Consider the following 27,470-nt stretch of genomic DNA (forward strand, 5'->3'; position numbering starts at 1 on the left):
GTATCTTGCATCAAATAAAATCATGCATTACAGGTCAGCATACACCCCCTGCATTTTAATATTTGAAAACTAGACAGTTTTTTGGACTTTTTAAATGAAAAAATATAAATATATATACTCCCTCCTCCTACAGTGAAATCGTGTATTTTCTATCTTTCTTTGCAAGAATAAATAACTTTGAGCTCATGCTGGTCAAATGAATTCAAAACCCCAACAAAAAGCTGTGATCCAGTAGTATGAAATTTAAGTGGATCAGGGAGTCTTGGAGGATAAGGCTGCAGGCTGGCACGACAGCACTGCTGAAAACTAACAGCTGGCAACATGTAGTTTTCACATCTCCTTTTGAAAGGAAATTAGTCAGATCAGAATGGGGATCATTCAGCTCAGCTGAAGTGCAGCAAAGACCAAAGACAAACAAAGAGCAGACTTACACTTTGGTTGAACATGTCTGTCTCGTGTCGCAGCTGTGTATACTGGCAGAGATGCTGCCGAATCATCTCCACCCTTTCAACTTCTAGTCTCTCAAGTTCCTAAAGAGGAAGAAATTAAGTACACTTTTTTTGGAAGCCGAGCTTAAAGGCCCAAAGAAAGGACAATATACAAAGTTTGCCAGTCAGTGCAATACAACCCCATGGTCATGCTTTGGAGTTGAACTCTGTGCTTGCACATTGCTCCAAACTGCAAAGAAGCAGAGAGAGCAAGCAAAAGAATTCACTTCATCCTGATCCAAAGGACAGAAAAAAATGTTGAAACCTTTCCAAAACTGAGACCACTCAGGGAGAGATAGGAGACATTATCTTTAGGGATACTGCAAGCAAGAGGAAATCTGTTTCCTGCAAAAAACTTTGCATGCTGTGTTGCTAGCACCAGAAGTTACAGTGAATAGATGGAGAAGCAGGTGACTGTGTTGGGATGTATGACTCAGAGGGCTTGACTATTTTTAGTTTAACCAGACCAGTTTTATCTGTTCACCAGATGACAGGCTGGAACAAGTCTCCACCTAGCTCAGCTGGCAGTGAGAGGAGCCCAGCAACATTTCAGTTATAAAGGGAGGTAGTTTTGAAAGGAACATAGTTTCTAACTTTCCTTCTGAATTTTTCTGCCTCCCTCTCCTCAAGGAGGGTCAATTAAGGCTGTGGAAGGGTAGCATGTCTCCTGGATTATGATTCTGCTACTGCATTTTATAATGATGTATATCAAGACATATTTTTACGTGATCCTTAGCTTGCGTTTCCCAAGCAACCAACCTACTGAGCGGCCTCCAGGCCATGACTTCCCTCTTAAGCTAGGGAGCAAAGCTTTAGATTCTCCAGGAACAAGCATTGCATAGGAGGAGAAGTGGCCAGTAGGGAGAGAGATGTGATTCTCAACCTCTACTTTGTCCTTTTGAGATCTCATCTGCAGTACTGCGTCCAGGCCTGGTGCCAGCAGAACTAGAAGGACGTGGAGCCGTTGGATTGGGTCCAGAGGAGGGCCACGAAGATGACAGAGGGCTGAAGCACCTCTCCTATGAGGAAAGGTGGAGGGAACTGGGCTTGTTTAGTCTTGAAGAAGAGAAGGCTCTGGGGAGACCTCACTGTGGCCTTCCAGTACTTGAAGGGAGCATACAAGCAGAAGGATGACCAACTTTTTAGACTATCTGATAGCGACAGAACAAGGGTCAATGGTTTTAAACTGAAAGAGGGGAGATTTAGGTTAGATGTTAGGAAGACTTTTTTTTTATCAGAGGGTGGCAAGGCACAAGCACAGGCTGCCCAGATGGGTTGTGGGCGCTCCATCTCTGGAGGAATTCAGGCTGGGCTGGACAGGATCCTGGGCAGTCTATGGCAGGAGGGTTGGAATAGGAGGGTTGCTTCTTTATTATGAGGAGTTTGATGCTTTGTGTTTGTCTAGTGAGAAAAAAGATGCTTTTATTTCCCAATTTTGAAAATAACTGGCTATCGTCTAGAAGGTTTCTAAGGAATGACATGAGAGAGAGGAGCCCTCGTGCTGAAGTATATGTATTTCAAGGAACGCTGAACATCAAAGCTAGAAGAGCGTTTTACCATTTTGGTGACTAACCCTGAAGGAAAATGCCCTTTGGGTGAACACTGTGAGCTGTGTTGATCTTCAGAGAAGTAGAGCAATAGGAAATTAAATTCTGTCTCTTCTAAGCTGGTAATACTCATAGGAAACAAAAATTCATTAATGTTCAGTGTATAAATGTTGTGTCTTTTCATTTGGTCCTTGATTATTACTTCATCCTTCCTGGGGAAAATTCCAGCATTCTGGCCTCTAGGAAGTTCTGAACTGGTTTTGAGCCTTTTGCAAAGAAACAATTATTTCTGCATTCTCCAAATGATGTGAGTTTTTCTTAGAACTAAGAATGCAATATATCAGTGGAGATTAATTGTCTAATTCTCCCAGTGCTTTTTCCTGCAACTAGTTCAAGCTATTACAACCTGGCAATGTTATAAACCTAAGATGCTACACAGAGTTACTACATACCAGAGTGGTGGTCACCATTTCCTCAAACCACTTGGACTGGGCTTGATTGTAAAGATCCACACAACGCATCAGGTCATCTCCTGAAAAGTTCAGGACAGCAGCACATTAATTCTTTCTGGCCAATATTATGAAGCTTAGAATTTGCTTGTTTTGAATATGCATCCCAAAGTTTTGAAATTCAGTCCTTGCAGAGCTGAACATGGTTGCTGCATCGTACTTATTTGGCACAATAAAAACAATTTCAATGCAGTGCATGCAATTTATGTTTAGTATAAGATCAGGTGTTGGGGGTGAGGAATTAAAGTGAAGTGAAATTAGAAAATTTTAAAAGGAAAATATGAACACTAAGTAATATTTTACAAAATAACCTGAACTATGAAAGATAGTTGCTACAGTTAAATTAAAGCTGGTCACAGACAGAAAATTGTATCAGAAAAACAAAATAATTAAAATTGGAAATTAATACTAATGAGACATGGAACTATAGGATAGTAACCCTAGCTATCCTATAGTAGCTAAGACTGCATTCTAACACGGGCTTAAAAAAGGACAGCATCAAGCTCTAGGTGCTTAAGATCCAGTGAAGCTTTTTTTGCAGCAAACTAAACCTTGCACAGTCTATATATTTGTTTCCCTGAAAATGCATAATTCCAGTCCATGCTTCCTTTCTTGTCCAGGGCAGTACCACAGTAAGGTGTAATTACTGCAATTTTTCCTCCATTGCAGAACTCTGCTCTGATATAGAGGGTAATGTGGGTAGGAAATCTGTCACTTCCAGAGACTGCTGCTTTCTGGCTAGTAAGTTCTCTTCCTTAGTTATGTCTTTACAAATGTTTTAATGACTTGGTCTAGAGTTCAAATTGTTACCGTTCTTTTAGGTGCAAAAATATTTTTATACACAAACCAGGGCAGAATAAAGAACTGTGAATAGGATTATATAGATCAAGTAAGTGTCAAATAAGTAAATCCATCTAAAAATCTTGCACAGACTCAAAATTTAGGGAGGCAACCAAAGTCTATTAAGGAACAAAAACAAAACAAAAACACACTGAGATTCAGGACTTAAAGGCTAGGTTTTCAGGAACACTGTGTGTGCTCCAGAAGACTCCCTGGGTATCAGACTTTGAATATTCTTCACTTCCTGGGTAAATCTGAGAAACTACACAGCCAGGAACATGAAAGTCATAAAGCACATGACATGGAAGCAAAAAAGCAACACCACTTGTTAGTAACGTGGCATTGTAGTAGAGGTGTAGTTTTAAGGGGCATCTGAAAGTCTCAAGTCATCCTCTTACAGCTGGCCTAAGTTTAAAGCTAGATCAGTAACACTGCATGCAACACAAACACCTCAGCTGGGCTGCTGCGTAGCCCTATGTGTGGGATAAGGCAAGTCCTCCCACTTCCATGCACTGCAACAGTAGCACAAAGTTTGGTACAGTGATGGGGGGATTCAAGCCAAACTACTGGATACTCCTATTTGACCTTCAGCTCTCCCTTGTTTGTTCAGTAAACAATTAGTAAATAAGTATACAAACAATTTCTGATTATCAAAGTGAACGAAGAGGTTGTGAATTTGCAGGTGAACAGACAAACAACATTCACCAAACAGTCTCCTATCACCAATGAAGCATTTGTTTCTCCTCAAATGGTAGTCTGCATACACAAACTGCAAATGACTCTTACTAGTGTCATCAAGATCCAGATAGGCTGAGAAAGCTAGGAGTTTTAGTACTGTAAAGGACCACTCTACCACAGGATAGACTGTGAAGTGATAAACTATGGAAACCACGGTTAAAATGCATTTATAGTAATGTTACTAACAGTACTGCATAGGTTAGCTTTACAGGTCTCAAGAAAGACACTTTCTAATGGATCCCATGAAAATGATTTGAGTCTCTGTAAAAAGCATGCACAAATAACATCAAGTAAGTTTTGTCTTCACTACAATGTAACACACACTACTATATCCTCAGTATGCATTGAACAGAAATCATTTTAATTGCTTAATTAACAGAAAAAGACAAAAAGTTCACTTTTAAAGAAACAGGTAGGCAGCATAGCAAGCACCCACACAATTGTGGATAACTGATTCAGAGAATAACCGAGGAAGGAACTACAATTTAAGGAAGAAATCCCCAGCTGAGCAAACATCTGTAACTATCTTTGACAGGAACTTCAGAAAAGCCAAAAATTCAAACACTGTCCCTGAAGCAACTGTGTAAGTAGAACCAGTTCTATGGGCCTTAATCTTGCAAGTACTTGTGGTCCTCAGAAAAAGAATAAAAGCTAAGACTGCACTTAGTCTGAGCTGTAAACAGCACTGTTTCAGACAGAAATTGAGAAAAAAGTCATACTGCGGGGTGGGTCATGCTACCTTCATCACTTATACGTGATGTGTAGAGAGGAAGCCTGCAGTGAGCCCCTCTGAGACCTCCAGGGGCTAAAAGTACTTTGGTAGAGTATTTGAGCATACCTGAAAAAGTGTGAATTTGCAGATCCATAATCACACCAAGGAAAGCCCCGGACTCCTTGCTGCCATCTGGATGCCCTAGCTGATAGGTGGAATCAGGCTCCTTCTTTCTTGTTCTTCCTCTGGACCCATAAAACTTGCCTTCCTGGTTGCACAGTAACCCAGCTTCAACAGGAGCGATGAAGAGTAATCTTACCCCAGAACACCCCATAGTTTGCTTACACTTCTTTGTGGTTGGAGAGCTGTGTGTTTAGATCTCTGATTTGAGAGAGCCTAAACCATAGATCTGCTGCCTTCTAGGCAAGCACCAGCCTGCTACATGAGTGGCAATAGGCTGAACCAAATACAATCTGAATAAGTCACAAGCCTATTTTGAAAACCCTAACAAAAACAGGGGGCTCAGATAGGAGACAGGCATCTTGTCATCTCAGCACAATCAACATCAAGGCACAACTCAAGTGTTTCTGTCTGAAAATTAAAGCACATAAGCAGGCTAGCTACATTGAAACTGGACACTAATTCCATTTCAAAGACACTTCAGGCTATGACAAATTTCTTTAACTCCCACTTCTAAAGTTTCACAAACACTGTTACCTCAGCACAACTTTATAACACAAGTTCAATTCTACAAAACACTCTCCTTTTAGTTCAGTTATCAAAATCATCAGTCATTTCCTGATGTCGTATTAGAAAAACCTGGCTTTATTTTTTTTCTTTAAAAAGAATTCTCTGCTTTTAAGGTTCATTGCGGGAGAGATGGACTAGATGACCTTTAATGGTCCCTTCTGACTCAAATGATTTTATGATTCATTGCTAGATTTCACTGCTGCAGTCTTAAAAAACAAAAAACAAGTGGATGGATGGATGGGCAGTTACATCCCAGTTATCCATGCCATGATCTCTTAGCTGGTTCCCCAGTGCTGCACTTACCTCCCACTTGCTTACAACTGCAGGTACTCACCTGCCTGAGTAGACTTCCGCCTTGCCTTTTTAATTTCCTCTTCTGTCTTGTTGCTGAGCTTCACCTCCAGCTGCTGTGTCTTAATTTCCAGATCCTTCTGTCTCTCTGTCAAAGCTTTCCGGGCCTTGGAGTAATTAAAAGCCATACTGTTTACATGAAAAGAGCTTCCACCTGCTTTCAGCCATCAATGACTTTTTCATACATGAGGCAGTATGGGATGTGTCATGTGACATGTGTCAGTCAGGGATTCTGCATAAAACTGGGTTCTAACTGGCATTCAAGTTCCTAGAACCTCATATGGCTTTCAAAGAAGTGTCCTACCACCATACAGAATTTTTCACTGATGAAATTGCAAAATCATCTGGACTTTCAGGTCTCTATCTGTCTGCCTTACAGTATCAAAAGGCATAATCAGATTGTAATGTTCTTTGTAACTTTCTCACTCTTTCTGGAACAAAGAGGAGCTGAAACTTCTTCCAAATCTCTTAGCCAGATACCTCTTACATATGCTTTTGTCAGTACAAATTGAAGAATTTCAATTACATTATAGAATTTATTTTCAACTACCTTCTAGTTTCAATATACATTTATCAGCAACTTTAACAACAGGAAATTTTAGACTTACTTTAGAAAAATTAATTCAGGTCAGTGACAACAGTAGTTCATGACACAGAAATCAATAACCTGAGACCTGTTTACAACTGATTACTTAAATCATCTTAAATTTCTTCAAGGTTTTAAGACCTTATTTATCAGTGTAATTACTTAAATTATACAGGTAAATCAACAAATTGTCTGAACAAGTAATCCAATACCAATGTAAGCTGTCTTCCCATTTGCTGAAGTTGCAAATACCTAAGGAAAGTACATACATAAATACATATGGAAAACTTGTTCTGCTCCAACGGTTCTGCTTGTTACAAAATAGGTCATATTGTTCTTTCTCAAGTTAGAGTGCCAAAAACTAAATTTGGATGACTTGTTATCACCTTGCAATTTTCCCACATCACACCTGAGAGTAACTTAAGAAGCTCTCAAAGCACTGCCTGAATTTTTCATTTCAGTGTTAAAGATAGTAGGTTTAGTTTGGCAGGTCACAAGAGGGAGCAGCAGGAAAGCAATCTGGTGAGAATCTGTGCTTCATCTGGCAAACTGAAGACACAGCTTTTTTTTTTTTCTTTGCCATTCTTTATTCTCAAGTCTACTTATTCTGATTCATCCTTTTCAATATCCCTACTGTCTTCTGATTCATCTTTTTCAATACCCCTACTGAAGACTAAAGAAAAGTGCTTTCTTTGAATATATACAGTCTAACAATCTTGTCCATTCTCCACAATTTTGCCCTTTGAGCGAACTTTTTCATGTGCACTCTGATCATTAATGGAAGTCCACACAACCTCCTGGGTTAACTGAGTGATATGTTTTTCTTTCCAGCTCATACCCAAGAGCACACTGAGTGAAGAAACCATGACAAAGAACCACACAATTTAGCCCAACTATTTTGGCAGCTGAGCCTACCTCCCAACGGCTACTCACAAGAAAGCTTTTCTCATAGGCACAGCTCTATAATCATGACCTCAGCTGCCTACTGGATGCTTGAGTTAAAATAGCACCTGAAACTAGGGTGTTGCTGTTTGCTGTGACACAGAAAACTGGTACTAGGAGAGTGTTTGCAAACTGCTGTGCCAAGTGTGAGCTAACTTTCTTGGCTATCTGCTTCCATTGTACAAGAGGATACTGAAGTAGATAAGCTTTTGGCTTTTGCTGTTCTTATGAAGTGTCTCTTAGATTTTGAGGGCAATACATTTGACTTCTGGACACATATAAGCTAAGAGTATTTCTATCAACTATGTCAGAAATAAGTTATCCCAAACTGGAAAAGAGAAGATGCAACAAAAAACTAGCTCAGCAGTAACACAGGAGCACTGGCTGCGGCTCTTAGCTTCCCAAAATTCAGCTAAGCTGCAAACCACACCTGGAGCCCAGTAAAGCATAACCAGTAGCAGAAAGCACTCAGCAGAAATCTTTGTGGCTCCTTGTGATAGAACAGAAACTTTTCACGGGCAGTTGTTTTTGAATTCCGGACAGCAGCATCTCAAAACTCTCCAGTTTTTTCTCCACTCCCACCTTTTCAACCGCTGCATAGCGGCTGGCCAGCTGCTTCCTTAAGTCTGCAATGTGGTGGTCACACTTCTTCATGTCTTTCTTAAAGTTCTCTCTGAAGTTGAGCAGGGGTTTCTCTACCTCGCTCTGAAGCTGATAAAAAAAAAAAAAAAAGGAAAATTGTATTAATGAAGAGTTGGGCAGTAATTACTGGCTTTCCTGCTGATCAGATATCAAGACAGAGTCAACAATACAAACACTGCAGACACAGGCAGTGTCGTACTGCAACGTTTCTCTTGCCCAAGTTAGCTCTGAATGATGCTACTACAAACATCACCTCTCATAGGACAGCTCTGCTAAGAGAATATTTACTGAGGGAAGCAGAAAGGCATATATTTTGCTTTCCTCTTTCTCTGTTAAATCCTTTCTCCTCTCTTGTATGTAAGATCAAACTTCAGGCAATTATTATAGCACTAATTGAGTGCTCCAATTCTGACGTAACTGATGCAATTTACCCACCCAAAAGAACACAAACAAAAGCCGCTAACCCTGACTGCAGTGAAGTGACTCAACACACTGAGGTTACATGTCTTTATGTACTGGGAAAACGGATCCATTAATGGCCCATTTTATCTATTTATTTCTGCTAGATGTAAGGGAGCCTAAAGAGAAGCAAGTCTAAGCAGTTAGCTGAGGCCCTTCAAATAATGGTAACTCAGGAAAGACCCACTGAGACCACATCTGTGATTACGAGTACAGGCACTTACCTTTTACAGTCCAGACTTTAGAGTCAGTGATACTCAATTCTGACAGAGTCTGCATCCCATTGCTCTGTAACTTTCTCATACATATATGGCCTTGATTTTTTTTGGAAATGCACTCCAAAGGGATAAAGACATTTCACCCTCCCAGAAGCAACCTAATACTTTTTTTTCTATCATCTTTTCAGTGCAGGTGTTGGGCTCTGCTTATGCGGCTGAGTTTGGTACTCAGTCACCTCTAATGGCCCAGAGGAGCATAATTAAGTAGTCCCTAAAACCATGTATTTTTCGCTTTCCTTTAGAACTATTTTAATGGAAAAAGACATTTCATTCGAGTTCAATACAGCCTTTTGACAGAGAGATGCTACAGAGATAACCTAGGCCTCATAGCACTTCCTAGAGAAGTTATTAAGCTGACGTTGATAAGCTGGAGAGTAGCACCAAGGTGATTTAATACTGCCTACAATTATTGGGAAGTCAAGGAGCCAAATTCTTCTTCGTAGGGCCAGGCAATATCACAATAGACAATGGCCACAAATTCTATATTTGGAAGGTTCAGACAGAATATCGTTTTTAAAATGTATCACAAGAATGTTAGTGGAAAATTGGCATAGGTTAAACAGAGAGGTTGTGAAATTTCTATCCTTAAAAGATACTCATGATTTTGCCAGACAAAGATGTACCTAACTTGATCCACTGTGGGTGGATCTCAATGGGAATTTGGACTAGAAAACTCCAGACAATATATTTATGACCCTTTAGGCATGATGACCCAGACAAGCTAATAAAGAGCTGTTCGCAGCTTTGTGGTTCAGCACACCTGTACAAGCTCAATACCTGAGGTACAAATGCATATCTGTGCCAGTAGCATTTCCATTGCTCAATGAAAATAAGAACTGTCACAGAGAACTTCTGCATGGCTTCAGTGGCAACTGAAGAGGCAACATATTATAACTGATAGAGATGTCTGTGTGCAACTGAGTTTGAATTAGCTGAATAGTCAGAGAGCACTTCAGATACCTCCATCAATAAATGAGTTAACCTGAGCAAACAATCCAAGATGAGTCAATCAGCTTTGGTAAGAAAGACAGAAACCTGACTCATCTGATCCAATCAGGCATTGCTACAAAAACCCTCAAGAAAATCCCCAGAGCCAGAGAAATCAAACAGAAGAAACTTCAGTGGTAATTGTCCTTGACCAACAGAAAGTTAAGGTATTTATTACGTGCATTTAATAATGAGATTGGAAAATTTTGAGATCCCCATAACAATGGGAAATGCATCATCAAGAGGCTTAAAATGCAAGCAAGTAAACTTTCCCCATTTTTGTGTGTTGGACATTAGAGAAGACTTTTCAATGACAGCAGTTATCTGCTCCGTCAGCACTATTTCCAGAATGGCTGGTAAAATACTACCATAACCAGACCAGTCCACCATTACTTAAACTATGGTACATGCACATCTTCTCTTCTAGAGCAGAAGTCACCTCCTGGAGCTCAATGAGAGATAATCAGCTGGAGAAGTGCTTCAATCCCATGGCTGCCTTCATGAAGGATAGATATATGCACCTGTGTGTATGTATCTACAACTGCCATTCCAGTCTCTACACGTATCACTAATGCAATAACACCACACTTTCTGAATGCCCCAAGAGCAGTCACCATCTCCAATGTATTTGCGATCCCTCCTCATGTAACAGCACTGTAAGTATCTTCACAGTCAGGTTTACTTTTGATTACTCGTGGTGTGCCTTGCATTGTGCCAGCACTGATGGATTTTGTTTATCAATAAGAAATGCAATTCCTACTTCTAAAAATCTTTTTTCTGAACATAACAGCAATAATCAGTATTTTTAAAAACATACTGTTAATAAAAGAAAGCTGGACTTAGGAAAAAGCAGGTAAAGGATCAGTGTTGAGTTCAGAGGATGCTACAGGAGCTTCTGTGGAGGATTTAGGAGCAGCAAAACAATAAAAGAGTCCTATTCACTGCTTGACTACATTTACATGTCATTCAGGGTGCACCTCCTCCCATTGGAGATCAATTTGGGAAACCAATAGGGAGCAAAAAGTATTTCACTAATTATAACCTTGAAGTAGAAGTTTGAAGCAGAGCAGTGGGTTACCAGGACAGCAGCTGGTTGCCTGAGTAACCTCTTCATAATCACTTACTGCAGAGCTATAATGTTCTTTCAGAACATGGCTGTTGTACTTAGATATGTGCATCTATATTGAACTTGATCACCCACAGAGGTTAACACAATTTAACAGGATGCAAGCGTATGTCACATGTGGTGGGAAAAAACAGATCTGTACACATATTGTACAAGCAATAATTTGTGTAAGAAGTCTCCCTGGGCACCACTTGAGAGAAGACCTGAGCATAACACAAAGTTCCCAGTGCCCTTTTCAGAAAGGCTAACAATATGAACAAGTCACAGTCCTGGTTCTCTTCCTTGCAGACAGGTAAAGTAGGTTCTTGGTGAGAAACCAAATAGTATTATTTTTGTTTCTTCCTCTAGAGAAGTAATCTGTACAAACTCAAGGGAAGTCATCAACTAGAGGGCAAAGATTTTTGCAACAAGGAAAACAAACCATCTACCTTAGAAGAAAATTTGAGATGAACCTCTGCTTCATCAGCAAGACTCTTCTTCAGCTGAGCCCAAGCCTCTCCCAGTGTGCTGAAAAAACACAGCATAGCAATGATCAGTGCAGTTTTCTGAACATCCTTACATCAAGATCGATCAGGCAGCTTCATATGACACAACAAAGATATGTAGCATACCATGCTCTGCAAAATCATGGAACAGTGACAGCAGAAATCTCTGAAGATATCTGGTCTCTGTTACCAAGGAATAATTAATCACATTTGCAGTGTATATGGCAGTTCTCTGAAAAGTGTACATAATCACCTCCAGTTGCAGAGATTCCACAGTGGCCTTAAGAAAGATACTCTGCTATCTTATCCTTAAAATTTTAAACACATACTTATCCAACATTTATTAACTTCTTTCTTTTTTATAATTAAAATAGATTTTCAAAAGTGCATTTTTTCCTTTACTTCTTCTACTTCGAACACTAGAGTTGGTGAGCAAATAATTCTAATTCTCTGTGCAGAAGCCGCTAAGTATTTGAAAAATATCAGGTCCTTTCTCCCACCTTCTTTTTCTTTCAGACAAGTTATTTTCTAAACAATGCAATTTTAGGTACAATCCTCTATACCACGGGTGTCCAACCTTCTCATTTGCCTGGCCCACAGTGAGTGAAGATTGTCTTTGCCGCATACAAAATAAATAGTATAGTTACTATATATAAGTAACAATTTCTTTTAATATTTTTCATTTAAAAAAAAAAAAAAGGGCAACAGAACTATAAGACCAGTAGGATATTTGACCTTGCTTCTGTGAACATAATGCATCAGTATGGTTTGATGGAAGTGGCTGAAATCTTAATGAGTTCTGAAGATGCCTATCAGAGATTTTTTTATCTAATTTTACTCTTCCTGAAAACATCTGTTCACAAACATATGTACTGTCAAAAACACTGTACTGGGGAGATTTAGATTGGATATAAGGAAAAAGTTTTTTTACAACAAGGGTGGTGAGGCACTGACACAGGTTGCCCAAAGATGTGGTGGATGCCCAGACCTTGGAGGCAATCAAGGTCAGGCTGGACCAGGCTCTGAGAACCTGATCTAGCTGAAGGTACCTCTATTCATTCCAGGAGAGTTGGACAAGATGACATCTAAAGGTCCTTTCCAACTCTAAGGATTCTATGGTTTTCTATGATTCTATAAAAGTGATGGTATGAATAAGGTGTGATTGTGAAGTAAGAGATATCTTTCTCTGGGAAGACAGATAAAGTCCAATAAAGAGTCATGATCAAATTCGATATGAAACCAAGGCTTCATATTTTTTGCTGTCCATAGGACTGGGAAGTCATTAGCCAATATATGAAAATGTATGAAATGATTTTTCATAACTTCAACTTGCCATAATTTAAGTTTCATTTTGAACGTTGTCATGGTTTGAAATGTAGCACAGATAAGTTGATTTCCACCATGAAGACACATGTTTGACTCATTTAAATGAGTAGTCAAACCCACCAGAAAGCTGAACCTGTGAGCCATTCTTCATCTTCAAGTTCTGGCACAAGTTTTCCATCTGATTCCATAGATGATTTTGTTTCATTTCACAAATGATAAAATCCTTTTGGCATTTTACCTCGACACAGCCACCTTCCTTCAGAAGAGGAAATGATGATCCCACAATCAGCATCCGCACTTCTAAAGAACTCTTGGGATTTGTAATGATTCAGTCGCCTGAGCTTCATGAAATTCACAGCTTTCATGATAATGTAAAGTGTACAACACGTGGGTCTCAATCAGACCGTGTGTGTGTGGCATGCCCCAGAGGTGGGTCAGCCCTGCACTGTGCCCTCACCTGCAGAGTTCCACTGTCACCTACAGTCTGTGCTTGAGCTACATGCAATCAACTCATGAAAAATATTGCTAAAAATCACACAATAATGCTAAAGGTTCATGATCTTATGAGGCTGAGTTACTAGCTACCCAGGGTTGTGTGTAGCCCCCAGGCTGGACATGCCTTCATTAGACCCTCTCCAACAGCCTAGATTCCTCTTAATGTGTCATAACAAAAGCTGCATCATCTTCAAGTTGCTAAACTGGTCACGACTATCTTGTATCAGACACTCTTTCTTCTGCAGATCTCAATGTGATTGCTGTTTTAGACAACAGCATGAAGTTGTTGATGAATAAGCTTGTGATTCACTATAAACAGATCCTTCTCCCACAAACTGTTATGTAACTGTATCTTTCACATCCTTGTGGAAGCGTAAAACCTGGTACTTTTTCCTCACTGAAATGAATTTCAATTTTTTTTCAGCTCATTTTTCTAGTTTACCAAAATCACTCTGAAATGCAATCTTTTCTACAAATTTTACGTCAGCCCTCCTAGATTTGCCTCATCTCTGATTTTAATAAACCCATTCTTTTTTCTATCACAAATCATTAATGAAGATATTGAAAAGAAATCTAGACTTGAGAATTTTTTTTGGATTCTCAATCTACAGCTACTCACACAGCTAAGTATGATTTCTTCCCCAGTTTTGAACATCAGCCTTTTGCCCATTTTTCTTGCCTGCCTACAAGAATCTCCCATAGTCAAAAGCTACACTAAATTACACTAATCAGCTATGATGCTGATTTCTTCTTCCACACGGCTTGTTATTCCCATACTGGAGGGATTTGGGTTGTTTGACATCATTGGTTCTGTATTCATCCACAATAATTGCTCATCACTTTGTTTTCCACTAAGTGCTGCTAGAAAGCTTGACTGCTTGTTCCATCACTTTCTCAAGGTTATATAAAGCTGACTGATCTACAATTTCACAGCTCCTTCTCTCCCTCTCCCCCAGCTCCTTTTCAAAGACAGTCATATTTCCCATCCATAGTAGCATCAAAAATTCCCCATCATCTGTAATTTTAAAATAAAGATCTGTAAACTCCTAATGTTGCTCCAGTGAGTTGAGTCCTCTCAAGCATGATGGGAAAATAATATTTACAAAACATAACTGCTTAACATAATTGCTCACCACTTGTGGACCAATGTTCAGCCAGTCCCCTACCCAACTCCCCACAGTTTTACAGTGTTCACATCATGTCATTTGGTATGGAATATCCCTTTGGTCAGTTTAGGCCAGCTGTCCTCTTTCTGTCCTCTCTCAGTTCCTTGTGGCTTGTGGGTCTCCCACTGGCAGGACACTGAGAGAAGCTGCCAACAACTAAAACACTGCTGTTATCAACATTGTTTTTCTCCTGAAGCAAAAGCACATCATAATATCAGACTCTGTGAAGAAAATCAACTCTGTCCCAGCTGAAACCTGGACATAAGTTTAGATGCTTAGAGAAATAACACAAGGCTGACCTCTTGTCTATTGGAAGCAGAGAAAACATCACGTGAAGCTTCACTTCCAATAGAAACAGTGTCAGAATTAGGGTGAGGACAATCATTTGGGTAGATAGTGATAGGGCAGGGGAGGGCAATTTTAAACTAGGAGAATGGAGACTGAAATTAGATATTAGGAAGAAAGTCTTTACTATGAAGGTGGTAAGGCAATGGCACAGGCTGCCCAGAGAGGTGTGGGTGCCCCATCGTGGGACATATTCAAGGCTCTGGGCAGCCTGACCTAGTGGGTGACAACCAGACAAATCAAGTGCTGGAGCTCAGTGGGCTGTAAAGTCCCTCACAACCCAAGCCATTCTATGATTTCCAGCCTCAGATTTCAGTGCTTAGAATTGGAATAGACAATTATTTTTAATCCTTCAGAAGTGATATCTTCTCATTATTACTAAAGAACTGTAGTCTAGTCAAAGCACACTGCTTATTATCTTCTTGATAATTTCTGAAGTGTTGCTGCTGTGGTTTGTTCTTCAATCTTTGTTAAGGCAAAAAAGTGCTGGTGCCAGAGACATCCCAATGCCAGGAAAATGAAAAGCATTCCACTGTGTTCCTCAGCAAGGCCTCTTTGATCCTTCCCTTTCCAGAAATGAATATGCTTTCAGCTGCATATTTATTCTATACGTTGCTCCATATTCAAAGTAACTTAGTATGTATACATGCTAATCCCTATGGGAAATACTGCTGGTCCCAACAAGGATAGCATTAAACACATCATTAGAAATGCAAGGTCGTATATAGGTATTGCTAAAAATTTATCACGAATATCTTCAAAATAAAAATATTCCACACCAATTCTGTCTTTCCCAATACATTCAAAATGCTAAGCTAAATAAACCTCTACTGAATGGAAGAGCTCAGGAAGAATGCCTGTATCTGTGTGGGAGGAATGACTTTAATGTTAGAAATTCCTGTCTCCTGCTAAAGTCACAGAGACAAACTTACCCTTCTTCCTGAGCAGCCAAGGAATTCTGAGATAGTTTGGATAGGTTCTTAGCATATTCTTCCTCAATCTTTATCCTACACACACAGAGAGAAAATAGAAAGACAGCAGTAAATCATCATTAACCCAGAAACCCACACACACAGTTTAAGGAAAATCTCTGTATTTTAAGGGATCTTGCCACAGGAATTTTCCTTTTAATCTTCAGTGCTTGGCACCAGTTTCAAGATCTCTCTCTCCCTTCCGTATGCTAAAAACGCAGTGGAAAGAACATGGATACATGCAGAAAAGCAGATGTGATAAAGTTAGAAGAAAAAACTACAGTTCTGGAGCACGAATAACAAGGACAAAGTGTTTCCAAGGTACAACATGAACTGTCTCCAAAATTGGTCGAGAAGTATATGTCTCAATGTGCTGCTAAACATGAAGTCACACATCGCTGAAGCAAACATGAGGGGATGCAACTATACTGAAAAATTCTGAGTGAGAGTGAGCAATGTAGCTATCAGGCTACAGTCAACCCTGGAGGACGGTTTCCCACAAGAAGAAAGACGTGACCTGAGGAGGGTAAGGAAGAACTTAGAAAATCACCAACAGCAAGTGAGAGAGATCAACTCAATCTGATTAAAGAGGAGAAAATCAAGTGGAGACATGGTATCAAGTATCCAGTACATAAATGGCTTCTCCATGTTTGCCGTGGTCCCTGATCTGGGGTGCTGGACTTCACTAGTGACATCAAATGCTTCCTAATTGCTGTTACAGATGACAAAGCTGGTGAATATGTGGCAGAGGCTTCTACAACCAGTGTGCAGGAGGGCAGCCCATGCTTTTCACCTACCCACCCAGTGCTGAAGCAGGGTCCTGTTCCTTGCTTGCATTCACTCAGCAGCACCATTCCAGTAACAGCTGAACTTGCCAGCACTGGTGGGAAGGAAGAGTGCAGCTGTTGGCACTGTAGGAATGTCCACAGGGAGAAGAACCGTTAAGCAGTGGTGGGTGTAGATTCTTACTGCACATCATGGAGGGGAGGAACAGCTAGTGGTTCAGAGGTGACATGAATCATGCTTGAAGCTGAACTCCAGCTCCCCTGATGATTTTCACCTAGCCAAACATTTGCAAAGTTCTCTTGACTACAAAGGACAACTGCTTTGCCAATTTTCAAACACGTTTGCTCAGTTTAGCACCTCTGACGAAGAGCAGTGTGGCACCCAATGGGAGCAGCTCCTTATTCTGTGCTGAGCTACACACAGAAGAAAAGTGAGACAGAAGGTGGGATATTTCTGGCATACCAGCTTGCAGCAGCTAGCTAAACACACACTGCTGTGTGTGGTGCATTCAAGACGAAGGGATCCTTCTGACTAGCTAAGATACACCTACTATTCTGGGCTGATGAAAATGTGGTGCGGATGTTACTCTGAGATGCAGCTGGCTGAAAACAAGGTGATACCCAGCTCTTTGCAGCAGAGTGCAACTACCAACTTCATACAGCACAGTGAGTTCTTTTTTTCCCCATCCTCTCAGTACAAAACCAGCCAGCTCAAGGCCAATTTTACAAGAACACTACTCAGAAATCAGCTCTGCCACAAAGAGGTGTGAATTCACAGTTTTTGTCAACAATCAAGTTGTTGACTGTCCACGTCTCGGTCCCCATCTGTAGGTCACTGCTCTGACTGCAGAACCAGCAGAACGAGCCAGGACCACCAGTAGCACCATAGCTTGTCTTCCCTCACCCACAACACTATCTGCCAGCACTTTTCTCACATCAATTTAAAATATATGACAAAAGAAAGCATACTTATATGGCTAATTTTGCATCAAATCATAGAATGGTTTGGATTGGAAAAGACCTTCCTGCCTATAATACAGGATTGAAACTTGTACTGTCTGATGCAGCCTGGCTCTGAACACCTCTGGGGACGAGGCATCTGGTTTCACTTGTGCCACTGCTTCACCATCCCCTGTAAAAAAATTCTTCCTAATATCTAATCTAAATCCACCCTGTTGTAGTTCTAAGCCACTATCCCTTGTACTATTGCTATGGTCCCCGATGAAGACTCCCTCTCCAGCTTTTGTGCAGGCCCACCTTAAGTGCTGGAAGGATTCACGGGGAATGACCTCATTTTCATGTCAGCTGATCTCTCAGCCTGGCTCCCAGCAGCCCTGTTCTAACCAGCAGCTCACCTTCACTGCACCCCACCAACACAACTTCCTACACTCACTGTGCCAGGAATAATAAATCCTGTTATAATGTGCCAGAGAAAATCTGCAAGCAAGATGAATGGCATCTAGCTCCTGGCTATCCTAAATGTGAGGACTATCTAGGAAATACTTTCTGTGGAGTCTGGAAAGGACAACAGCTCATAACTGAGAAAAGCAAAGCCTGCAGAAGTCCCATCAATCTCACTTTATGGCAGAGAGGGAAGTACCTTCTGAATCTTCAAACTTTGTACTGAAGCACAAGTGAGTCACAGTCTACAACAAGCATATCAGCTACCCAAAATGTATTTTATTCAGTGTTCCTCCCAAGCACAACAAACAATTCATTTGTAAGAAAAAGAAAAGTGTAATTGTGGGGTCAAAATAAATGCAGGACTGAAGTCTCAGGATACAAACAAATATATAATTAGGAATTATATATTACTACTATATAATACTATACTACTACATGTATTAGGAATATTATATTACTACTAAGAAGGCAAGGAGGAAGGAACATTACTGGAGTCAGTAGTTCCTCAAAGAATTAAAAAAGGTGAACTGCTTACTGTGCAACAGCCTCAAGACAAAAATGGCCCCCACTCCAGCCTTTGGCAAAAAGACCTTAAAGACCTTATCACCAGTGGAAGAAAATAGCAAGACAAAGGTATACCTCAAAAATGGGAAAAAACTGTTTGCTGGCCTTGGCCAATTTACCTACCCTGAAAATACTCAACTGTGATTATCCTGAAACACCAACACACCAGATATTACAAGAGTCCTTAGATCTGTTTGAGTACCTCAAAAAAAAACCCAGACTGATTTGCAATTATTTCAGCTTCACACAGATAAAATAAATGCTATTGTTTCCACTAACTTGTTTGAAAACATTAAATATGTCACTCCCTGGGTACCAGAAGCATCAGTTTCTGAGCATACTTTCATATGTATTGTCTTAATTTTTATTTGTTCTAGTTGCTCTTTGGATGTTTATTTCCTATTCTTTTTTTTTTTTTCTTTTTCGAAGTACATTGTGTGCTCACATTCAAATAGTTAAGAGTTCCAGTCATGGCATCCTATAATAGATAAAGAAAATCTGGACAGTTATAATGGGAGGTAAAGATGATCTAATGCGACTACCGTTTAGGAAAAAACTAAATAGATTATGACAACATAGAAAACGCAGACAAGAGGTGATAGAGGATATCTGACAGACATCTAAACAACTGTCACTTGTGTGAAGACAATGGCTAGGAGTCTTTTTACATGATCACTCGAGATTAAAAATTATCAGACAACAGAATTACTTTTTGTGGCACGTAAGTGCATTGTAGAAGTCTTTGCTGTAAAACATTACCACTGTCAAAAAATCAGATTCATAAGGATTAGACAAACAGTGGAAATCAGTTTTACAAATACCTGCTGAACAAGGCAGACCTAACGCCAACTCTGGTTTTGGTAATCCCTACACAGAAGCTGGGAGGATAAAAGCTCTGATGGTCTTCTCCTAAGCCCTGAATGCTGGCATGCTCAGAGTAAAGTTTCTGGGCTACAAAGACCTTTAACATAAGCAGGGTAATGGCTGTACAGTCTGCTTCATTTCTTGTAGTTAAATAATCTGATATTTATTTTACATTTTTCTAATCACAACTCAGCTCAACTAAAAAGTGTGAGTGGCCAAACACTGAAGAGTGATGTTCCTTGGTTAATAAAAAAAACTTTCCTTCTTATACTCTGAGAGACTAATGCCTTTCAGTGTTGTTTGCAAGTTTTCCTGGCTCTTCTGGAGTGCAAATTACTTGAATGCAAATGCTGGACCATATCTTCAGTTCCAATTTAAAGTAATTATTTCCTTCTTTCACACCCAAACACTTGATCTCTCAGTTCACCTCTCTTTACCTCTTCCCATCTCTTCAGTCACTCTTGTTCCAAAAGAAATGCTTCTTTACCATGTGCCTGCCACTGTGTTACACAGTCTGCCACCAGGATTCCCAGTTCTTCCATATTTACCTAGTTTCTGCCCCTCCTCATAGTGTCTGTCATAATGCAAAATCATGGAGACCTCATCCCAGCTTCCTATTTAGAGCTATCTTTATTAGCTGTCTGAACCTTAAACTCCAGATTAACAAATCCAGAGTTTTCTGCACTTAAAGCTTGCAGTTAAACATTTTGAAACGGTTTTAGTAGCAGTAGCCTGATGATCATCACAAGAACCTTACAATAATTTCTTCTTCCTTCTTAGCCAGGGAAGTGAAGGCTCCGCTGAAGGCCTGAGCTCTCACTTTCTCTTCAGCCTGACATGCTCCTCCTTTTCCATACACAGCAATCTTGAATCATTTGTTCCAAATTGAAGAAAAATATACTCAACTTTTTTGTAGCTCCTCTCTAGACTCTCTCCAAACTCAATACCAAAGCTTCTTTGTTGCCAGGACATTGTGAATCTTTTCTATCCTTTCTTCCACAACATGCCTATTTCTTCCTCCAGTAATGACACAACCATGCCTTTTCCCAGTGACAGAACTGATCTCTCATTACTCCAGCCCTGCCTACCTGCATTTCATGCCCAATCTGCCTCTCTCTTGAATTCTCCCGTGTTTTGTTTCTGTTAAATTTCCATCTTACACTGTTTTCTTGAGAGTACTTTCCTCCAATTTTCCCTGGCCATTTCCATCATTATTCTGCTTACTTTCTTTCCATCTTCTAGCTTAGTGCGTCCATTTCTCAATTTTTTCCTCTGCCAGCTGATATTTTTCTCTGCCTACTTCCACTGCTCACATTTATTCACAGATCATACAGGCAACTGTCTCTTAGACTGTCTTACATCAAAGACATCAGGAACCAAATATGGATGTCAGGCACTCTGCACCTCCTACATCAGGCTGTCTTCATTGACTATGCTGTAGTTAGTATAGTTGCCATACCCCTATTACTGCTGCTGCCACGCCTCTCTATTATTAAAAAAAGCTAAGAGGGAGGAATTACCTACAAGTTTTGCTCACTTCAAACTACCCCACAACCTTCAATGTCTGTGTCTGCTTCTTGCCTTGTTCACTGCTTCCACAGCAACGAACCATCAGTACAACAATGTTGTGACACAGAAGTAGAGCAGGAAGACAACATCAGCTCAACAGGAAGCCAAACAGAGAGGCAATAGCTAAGGATAGCAGCTTCTTCAACTGGTACAACTGCCTCGAAGACAGAACATGCATAAACACAATCTGACCTTCTCTTGAGATTAATAATTTGTTCCCTATGAACTGTTCTCATGTTCTGACAGTCATCCTTAAGATGACTTATACTGCCTTGGACACATGACAAGCACTTTCAAATGATAGTAACATTACTCATAAGTAATGTCACACCATCTCTAGTATCTGACTGAACTGTTTATCTACCAACTGTGTGGTTGGTGCTTAGCGCACTTACCAAGTTAGCAGAACAACGGACCATTAATACCATTCTGACATTTTTTTGCTATTAATATCTCTCTTTATGATTTCAGGTTCACTCTAAATATCTGTGCGTTTAATTTAGCTCCATTAACAGTCTGAATTCCAAGTAAAGTTTTTATACATCTTTTAATAAGTTGTGCCTACATTGTTCTATGCCAAAAAAAAAGTAAAATGATTTGGGCTGGAAGGGACCTTAATGATTATCTAGTTCTATCACCCTTTCCATAGGGACAACTCTCACTAGGCCAGGTTGTGCAAAGCCCCAGTTTTGAACACTTTGAGGAATGGGGCATCCTGTTCCACTGCCTTCTCACACTTACAGTAAATAATTTCTTCCTAATAGCTAATCTAAATCTACCCTTGTGTAGTTTAAAACCACTATTTCTTGTCCTACCACTACACTCTTTGACAAAGAGTCCCTGTGCAGCTTTCCTATACAAAAAGGCCCCGTTTAAATACTGGAAGGCTGCTACAAGGTCTCCCTGAACCCTCTTCTCTTCTAAGCTAAATATCCTCAACTCTCTCAGACTGTTTTTATAAGAGAGGTGCTCCAGACCTCTGATCATCTTCATGGCCTCCTCTGGACTCACTCCAACAGGTCCACATTGTCCTTATGCTGGTTGCCCCAGAGCTAATACAGCACTGAAAGTAGGGTCTCATGAGAGCAGATTAGAGAAGATGAGTATCTTTCCTTAACCTGCTAGCCACACTTCTTTTGATGCACTCCAGAAAACAGTTGGCTTTCTGGGCTGAAAGCACACCTTGCCAGCTTCTGTTGAGTTTTCCCATCAACCAGCAACCCCAAGCCCTTCTCAGGGCTGCTCTTTATCCAGTCATCGCCCAGCCTATATTTGTGCTTGGGACTACTCCGTGCCAGGTGCAAGATCTTGTACTTGGCCTTTTGGAGCTTCAGGAGGTTCACATGGATCCTCAAACCTGTCAAGGTATCTCTAGAAGCAACCCTTCCCTCCAGCATGTTGACCGTACCACTCAGCTTCACGTCACTGGCAAACTCGCTGAGGATGCTGTCACTGACAAAAATGTTAAATAGCAGTCTTGATACCAACCCCTGAAGAAACACACTTTGTCACTAGTGCTTTTTTTTGTCACTTTTGTCACATATTTTGTAGGAAAAAAAAATTTTCCTTTCTAAACATCTGTACTCTGTTTTTCCCATATCCATGTTTTTCCCTTACCTCCACAGTTTAAAACTTCTCGGTTCCCTCCATCTAAATGGGCACACTGGGCAGTATGAGTGAGATAGCTGAGACATGAGTGATAGCTGTAGAAGACTGGAGAATGTGGATAGATATTAGGGAAGTATTTAATGCACTTCAAGAATTGGTAGCGTATCTTTTACACAGTTTAAGTTCTGTGATTAATGTACACAGGGAATGCTCATACTATGAAAAGGAAAAAAAAACAAAAACAGACCAAAACAGTTAATTCGATAGCATAGTGCCAATTACCGTTCTCGAACGAACTCTGCCATTTCTTTCTGCATTTGTTTCCCCTTAAGTTGCTTTTGAAGAAGAATTTCAAATCCCGATACTGTATTGTTCCCTTGTGAATCCTTCTTATCAGCCTGAAAGGAAAAAGGAATTTCAACTAAATGATATATGGGAATCAAAGGCAGACACACAGTTCCCAGCAGCAACTCCAAGGAGTCTGACCACACTGAAGCAGTTTTTGAAGAGCCTTTTGTAGAAAGCATCACCTGTGACAAAGCTGCTCATCACACCCCACCTTAACTGTTCTCAAAGAAATGTTCAAACATTCTCTCATTCCTCCTCATTTCTCCCTTAAAAAAGAAGTTGTGCAGTTACCTTCAGCTAGCAAAAGGCTGCTGGGGCAGTACTGTCTTCCCATTTGCTCTCAGCCTTTCACACTTGCTAAATCCCCAGGGCTGGCTCTGGTAATCATGAGCCCTGACAACACCCTACAAAGAAAAAAAATGGACCCTGGGGCCAGCACAATGGAATTGCTGCAGGAAAGGAGAAGACCACCCTGCTGCAGTCTTAAACGACCTATAATAGACTGTAAAATTCTATGCTGATTTGTGCACAAAAAGTATACAGCCAGTCCATAAAGCAGGGCAAAACAGCAAATTTTTCAGTAGCTTAATGCAATCCATCCCATCTTTCACTTATTTTTCCAACATGATCTTTTTAATCCCTTGTTTCACTGACTTCAAGTTTGCTGCAAGGACCAATACTGTCTCCTGTCTTTTATTCCATCTCTGCTTTTCTGTATTTCAGAATTTCACTTCCCACTCTCTTCTAACAGGACCAGAGAACACTCCAGAATGATTACTGTTTTTGCTGTCACAAATGTCACAGTAATCAAAGAGTGAGACTTTAGAATGAATGTATGGCCATAACACCAGGCACCAGGCAGCAGCATGCTACAAGCCTGAGACTGGGGGAGTATAGTGCATCCCAGATCATGGATTATAAGGCTGAATGACAAGAAATGGGAGGATAAACATTTGCAGAAGAAAGGCAACTTTCAGTCAAGTTCCATTGAGGGAAAGATGTGAACTAAACCAAGCGGTGATCAAACGTAAATGGAAAGAAACAATTGTGGTGGTGTCTTCTGAAAGGCACATAAAAAATATACCATAAGCCATTTCATATTTTATTGTTTATTGGGATCAGAAGCCTAGAAGGGATGGAAGAAATGCTATTATTTTGGTAATGTGACCATTGGTAAACATGATATAGTATTTTAGCAAGTTACTGCCACTAAATCATAATCTGCTGCATGTGCTTCACATAACACTGAGCACTCTCACAGAGAAATGCTGCTGCAGCTACAACTGAACTCTTCTTTATAGTGAAACTCTTTCTTTTTTTTTTTAAGCACCTCGGAGAATCATAGAATCATTTGAGTTGGAAAGGACCCCTGAATGTCATCTAGTGCAACTTTCCTGCAATAAACAGGGACACCATGGCTAGATTAGGTTGCTCAGAACCTGGTCCAGCCTAACCTAGAACAAGGAGACACCACCACTCTCTGGACTACCTGTGCCAATACCTCACCATCCTTGTTGTAAAAACTTTCTTTCCTTACATCTCTAAATCTCCCCTCTTTTACTTTGAAACAATTTCCCCTTTTCCTACCACAACATACCCTGCTCAAAAGTCTGTCCCCTTCCTAATAGCCCCTCTTAAATATTGACAGGCTGCTCTCAGGTCTCCCCAGACCTTCTCTTCTCCAGGCTGAACAGCCACAGCTCTCTCAGCCTGTTCTTACAGGGGAGGTGTTCCATCTCTGAGATCCATCTCTGGATCATCCGGACATGATCAAACAGGTCCACATCTCTCTTGTACTGAGGACTCTACATCTGGATGCAGTACTCCAGGTGAGATCTTACAGTGCAATGCAGCGGGGCAGGATCACCTCCCTTGACTCGCAGGCCACAGTGATTTTGATGCAGTACAGGATACAGTTGGCTTTCTGGGCTGTCAGGGCACTCTGCTGGCTCATGTTCAGCTTGCCATTTTCAATAATTGGTAACCAGAAATATGTGAAATTCATAAAATTTCCATTGTTCAGGTAGTAACCCCTCCTCCCTCCCAAAAAATAGTTTTCCAGTGGAGGACCATTTCTATCAGCTCCACACTTGAAGCACTGACTCCTGCTATCATAACAAACCCCAGTTTAATTTGATCTGATCTGATCTTAAAAGTGGAGCAAAGTAGAAGAGAGCACTGCCATGCTGAATGCCTATGGTGGTTTAAGACCAGTAGGAAGCTCAGTACCACCATGATGGTCTCTTGCTTTCCCCTCGCAGAAGGACAGGGGAAGAAAACACAATGACAAAAGCTCATAACATTCTCTAACATGAGGCAGCTTCCAGTCTCTTCTCACAGAGGCCAGCCATGCAGCCCACCCCACACTACCAAAACTTTGCCAGGTAACCCAATACATTGAACCCTTTAAAAGATGAATTTATCATCTGGCCTTCAGAAAAAACTATGAGAACAATCTTTACAATTTTGCAGAAGGACTGTAGGTGTTTAATCTCTAGCTTATTTGTGGACTCCTAGCTGTTATGCTCTGAAGAACACCAAAATAACGTTCACTAATATGTTACTACTTCTGTATTCTTCTTCTGCTGCACAGCTGTTTGGCTGAGGTATTTTGAGATGTGTAGTTTTTCCTACATCCCATCCTACTTTCCTGACAAAACTATGCCCCATCAGCTCGCACTGCCTTTCAGGACACTCTTCTAATAGCTGTCCTCATCTAAGATGAATTAAAATGATCTTCACTGGCTTCTTCAATCTCTCTTGCACTGCCCTAACACAACTGCAGCTCAGTCCAAATCCTTTACCTTGTACCACAAAGCAAGCTTTTCATTCCTTTTTTTTCAGAAGCTCAAGAGCTGCAATATGGCATGTGGCTGTCTGCCTACTTACCCAGAAATAATCACAGTAGCTCCACTCTGAAGGTTTCAACAACTGCTGCTCTGGCATGATGTCAGGGTGGGGGAAAGTTACACAGTTTATCTGTAAAAGAAAAGAAGAAAAAGAAAAAAAAAAGTCAGAAGATAGTTAGAAGGTAATGAAATTTAGTTGAGAAAAATGCAAATGAAAGATTACATATTCACATTCCAATCAAAAAGAAACCAAGAACACAGTGAGTGCGTGCTGGTGAAGAAACACTGTTTGTTGCATGGAAACAGCAGCTCACTATTCCCAGAAAGCTCCTCTGAGCAAGCAGTGGCGTCAGCTCAGAAGAAAATGAACTGCTTGTTTCACACAAGGAATGCTTGTCTGATTCAAAAGTACCATACATCAACTTCTAGATCCCTAACAAAGCTGAGGTGAAATACCTGATGTGAGCAAGCCCTGAACACAAGAAACACCATGAAGATCTAGAGCACTGAAAGCACTGCTACTGGCCTATCTCATTAGCAAATCTTGTTTTTTTTCTTGGTCTCATTTTTTCAGTATACAGCACTCCATCAGTCAGAGACCTTTTCACATAAAGCCGATGATCCTGTAGAAATGGAAATGAACTCTCTAAAATTAGCTGGTCTTCAGTGCATGAAAGCCACACAAATTTTTAAGATAGAACTCATCACAGAGTCATTAAACAAAGGCACAAAAATGTCCAAGTGTTCATTACGTTATCACAGAAGAAAATGCAGCACAGTGTAAGTGAAGGATGTGACAGCTACTGCAGAACATGCTGCAGGATAATTCTGGGTGCAACTAAGCCTGTCAGGGAAGCACCAGCATGAGTCAGACTGCTGTGATTACATACCGCTCTCATAAAACTCCTGCTGGGCAGGCGCATTAAAAGCAATCCCTCCCAGCATGCTAGCAGGTTCACTGGACAGTAATGGTACCTGTATATTAACCAAAGAATCAACAGAAATTAGGGATGGACAAGCATCACAACTGTAACTTTCTCTGAGGGAGGATTACTTAACATTCAAAGAAAATCCAAGGGACTGTGGGCAGGGCTATCACAGCTGCACATGCAGCCCCACATCTAGCAGTGATATGCTGTAAATCTGCCCTTGGGCTTTTCAGAATATCAGAAAGAACACAGCATGCTGCTGCAAAGTGCTGACATGGGATAAATACACAATGCCAGATCAATGCAGACAAAGCCTTTAGCTGATACAACACTGTTCTTGCAAACCCACAGCAACTCTGCCACTGTTTGCCTGCACTAAAGTTTCAGTGGCTGTCCTGTATGTAATCCAAACGGTTTCTTCCTCCTCCTCCAGAAGGATTACTCTTTCTTTCCAGAGTTTGCCAGATCTATTTCAAAGCAAGCTCAGGACTTTTTCCTTGTGGTGACCAGCTACAACGTCAGCTAGATCCTTTCTGAGCCATGTCTCTCCTGTCAGTGCTCCTTCCAGATCCCATGGGAACTGCAGACAGAGCCCCTGACAGGTCTCACACTGCCAGCAGCCATTCTCTCCAGACCACAGGAGCTGGAGAAAACACTCTGCTCCCTCACACCTCCCCATCAGAAGCGTCATGCATCAGGAATCACAGACAGCTCAATTCTGAGCTGGATGGTGCAGCTAAGGACACCTGTGTGATTCCAGGCTGACCTCTGTCCCTGCAGTCTCTGCACTAACTCTGTCTGTGAGGG

The 27,470-nt window shown here is 40.7% G+C and overlaps 1 protein-coding gene across 6 annotated transcripts in view; it reads right to left on the reverse strand.

Moving 5' to 3' along the window:
* The window catches only part of GAS7 (growth arrest specific 7), a 105,203-nt gene that overhangs the window by 8,685 nt on the left and 69,048 nt on the right, over nucleotides 1-27,470 (reverse strand). For 5 of the 6 annotated variants that reach the window (XM_090122047.1, XM_031603780.2, XM_031603779.2 and 2 more), the window contains 8 exons: nucleotides 25,775-25,864; nucleotides 22,820-22,935; nucleotides 15,705-15,779; nucleotides 11,384-11,462; nucleotides 8,046-8,174; nucleotides 5,919-6,042; nucleotides 2,488-2,567; nucleotides 432-530 (listed from right to left, as the gene is read on the reverse strand). In XM_090122047.1, coding sequence (XP_089978173.1) covers nucleotides 432-530; nucleotides 2,488-2,567; nucleotides 5,919-6,042; nucleotides 8,046-8,174; nucleotides 11,384-11,462; nucleotides 15,705-15,779; nucleotides 22,820-22,935; nucleotides 25,775-25,864 — 792 coding nt within the window. Of the gene's footprint in view, nucleotides 1-431; nucleotides 531-2,487; nucleotides 2,568-4,960; nucleotides 5,103-5,918; nucleotides 6,043-8,045; nucleotides 8,175-11,383; nucleotides 11,463-15,704; nucleotides 15,780-22,819; nucleotides 22,936-25,774; nucleotides 25,865-27,470 lie in introns of those variants that run through there. The other variant, XR_004168396.2, reaches the window with a different exon arrangement.

Source organism: Phasianus colchicus, chromosome 20, assembly GCF_987193195.1.
Source record: "Phasianus colchicus chromosome 20, bPhaCol1.hap1.1, whole genome shotgun sequence".
Lineage (NCBI taxonomy): Eukaryota > Metazoa > Chordata > Aves > Galliformes > Phasianidae > Phasianus > Phasianus colchicus.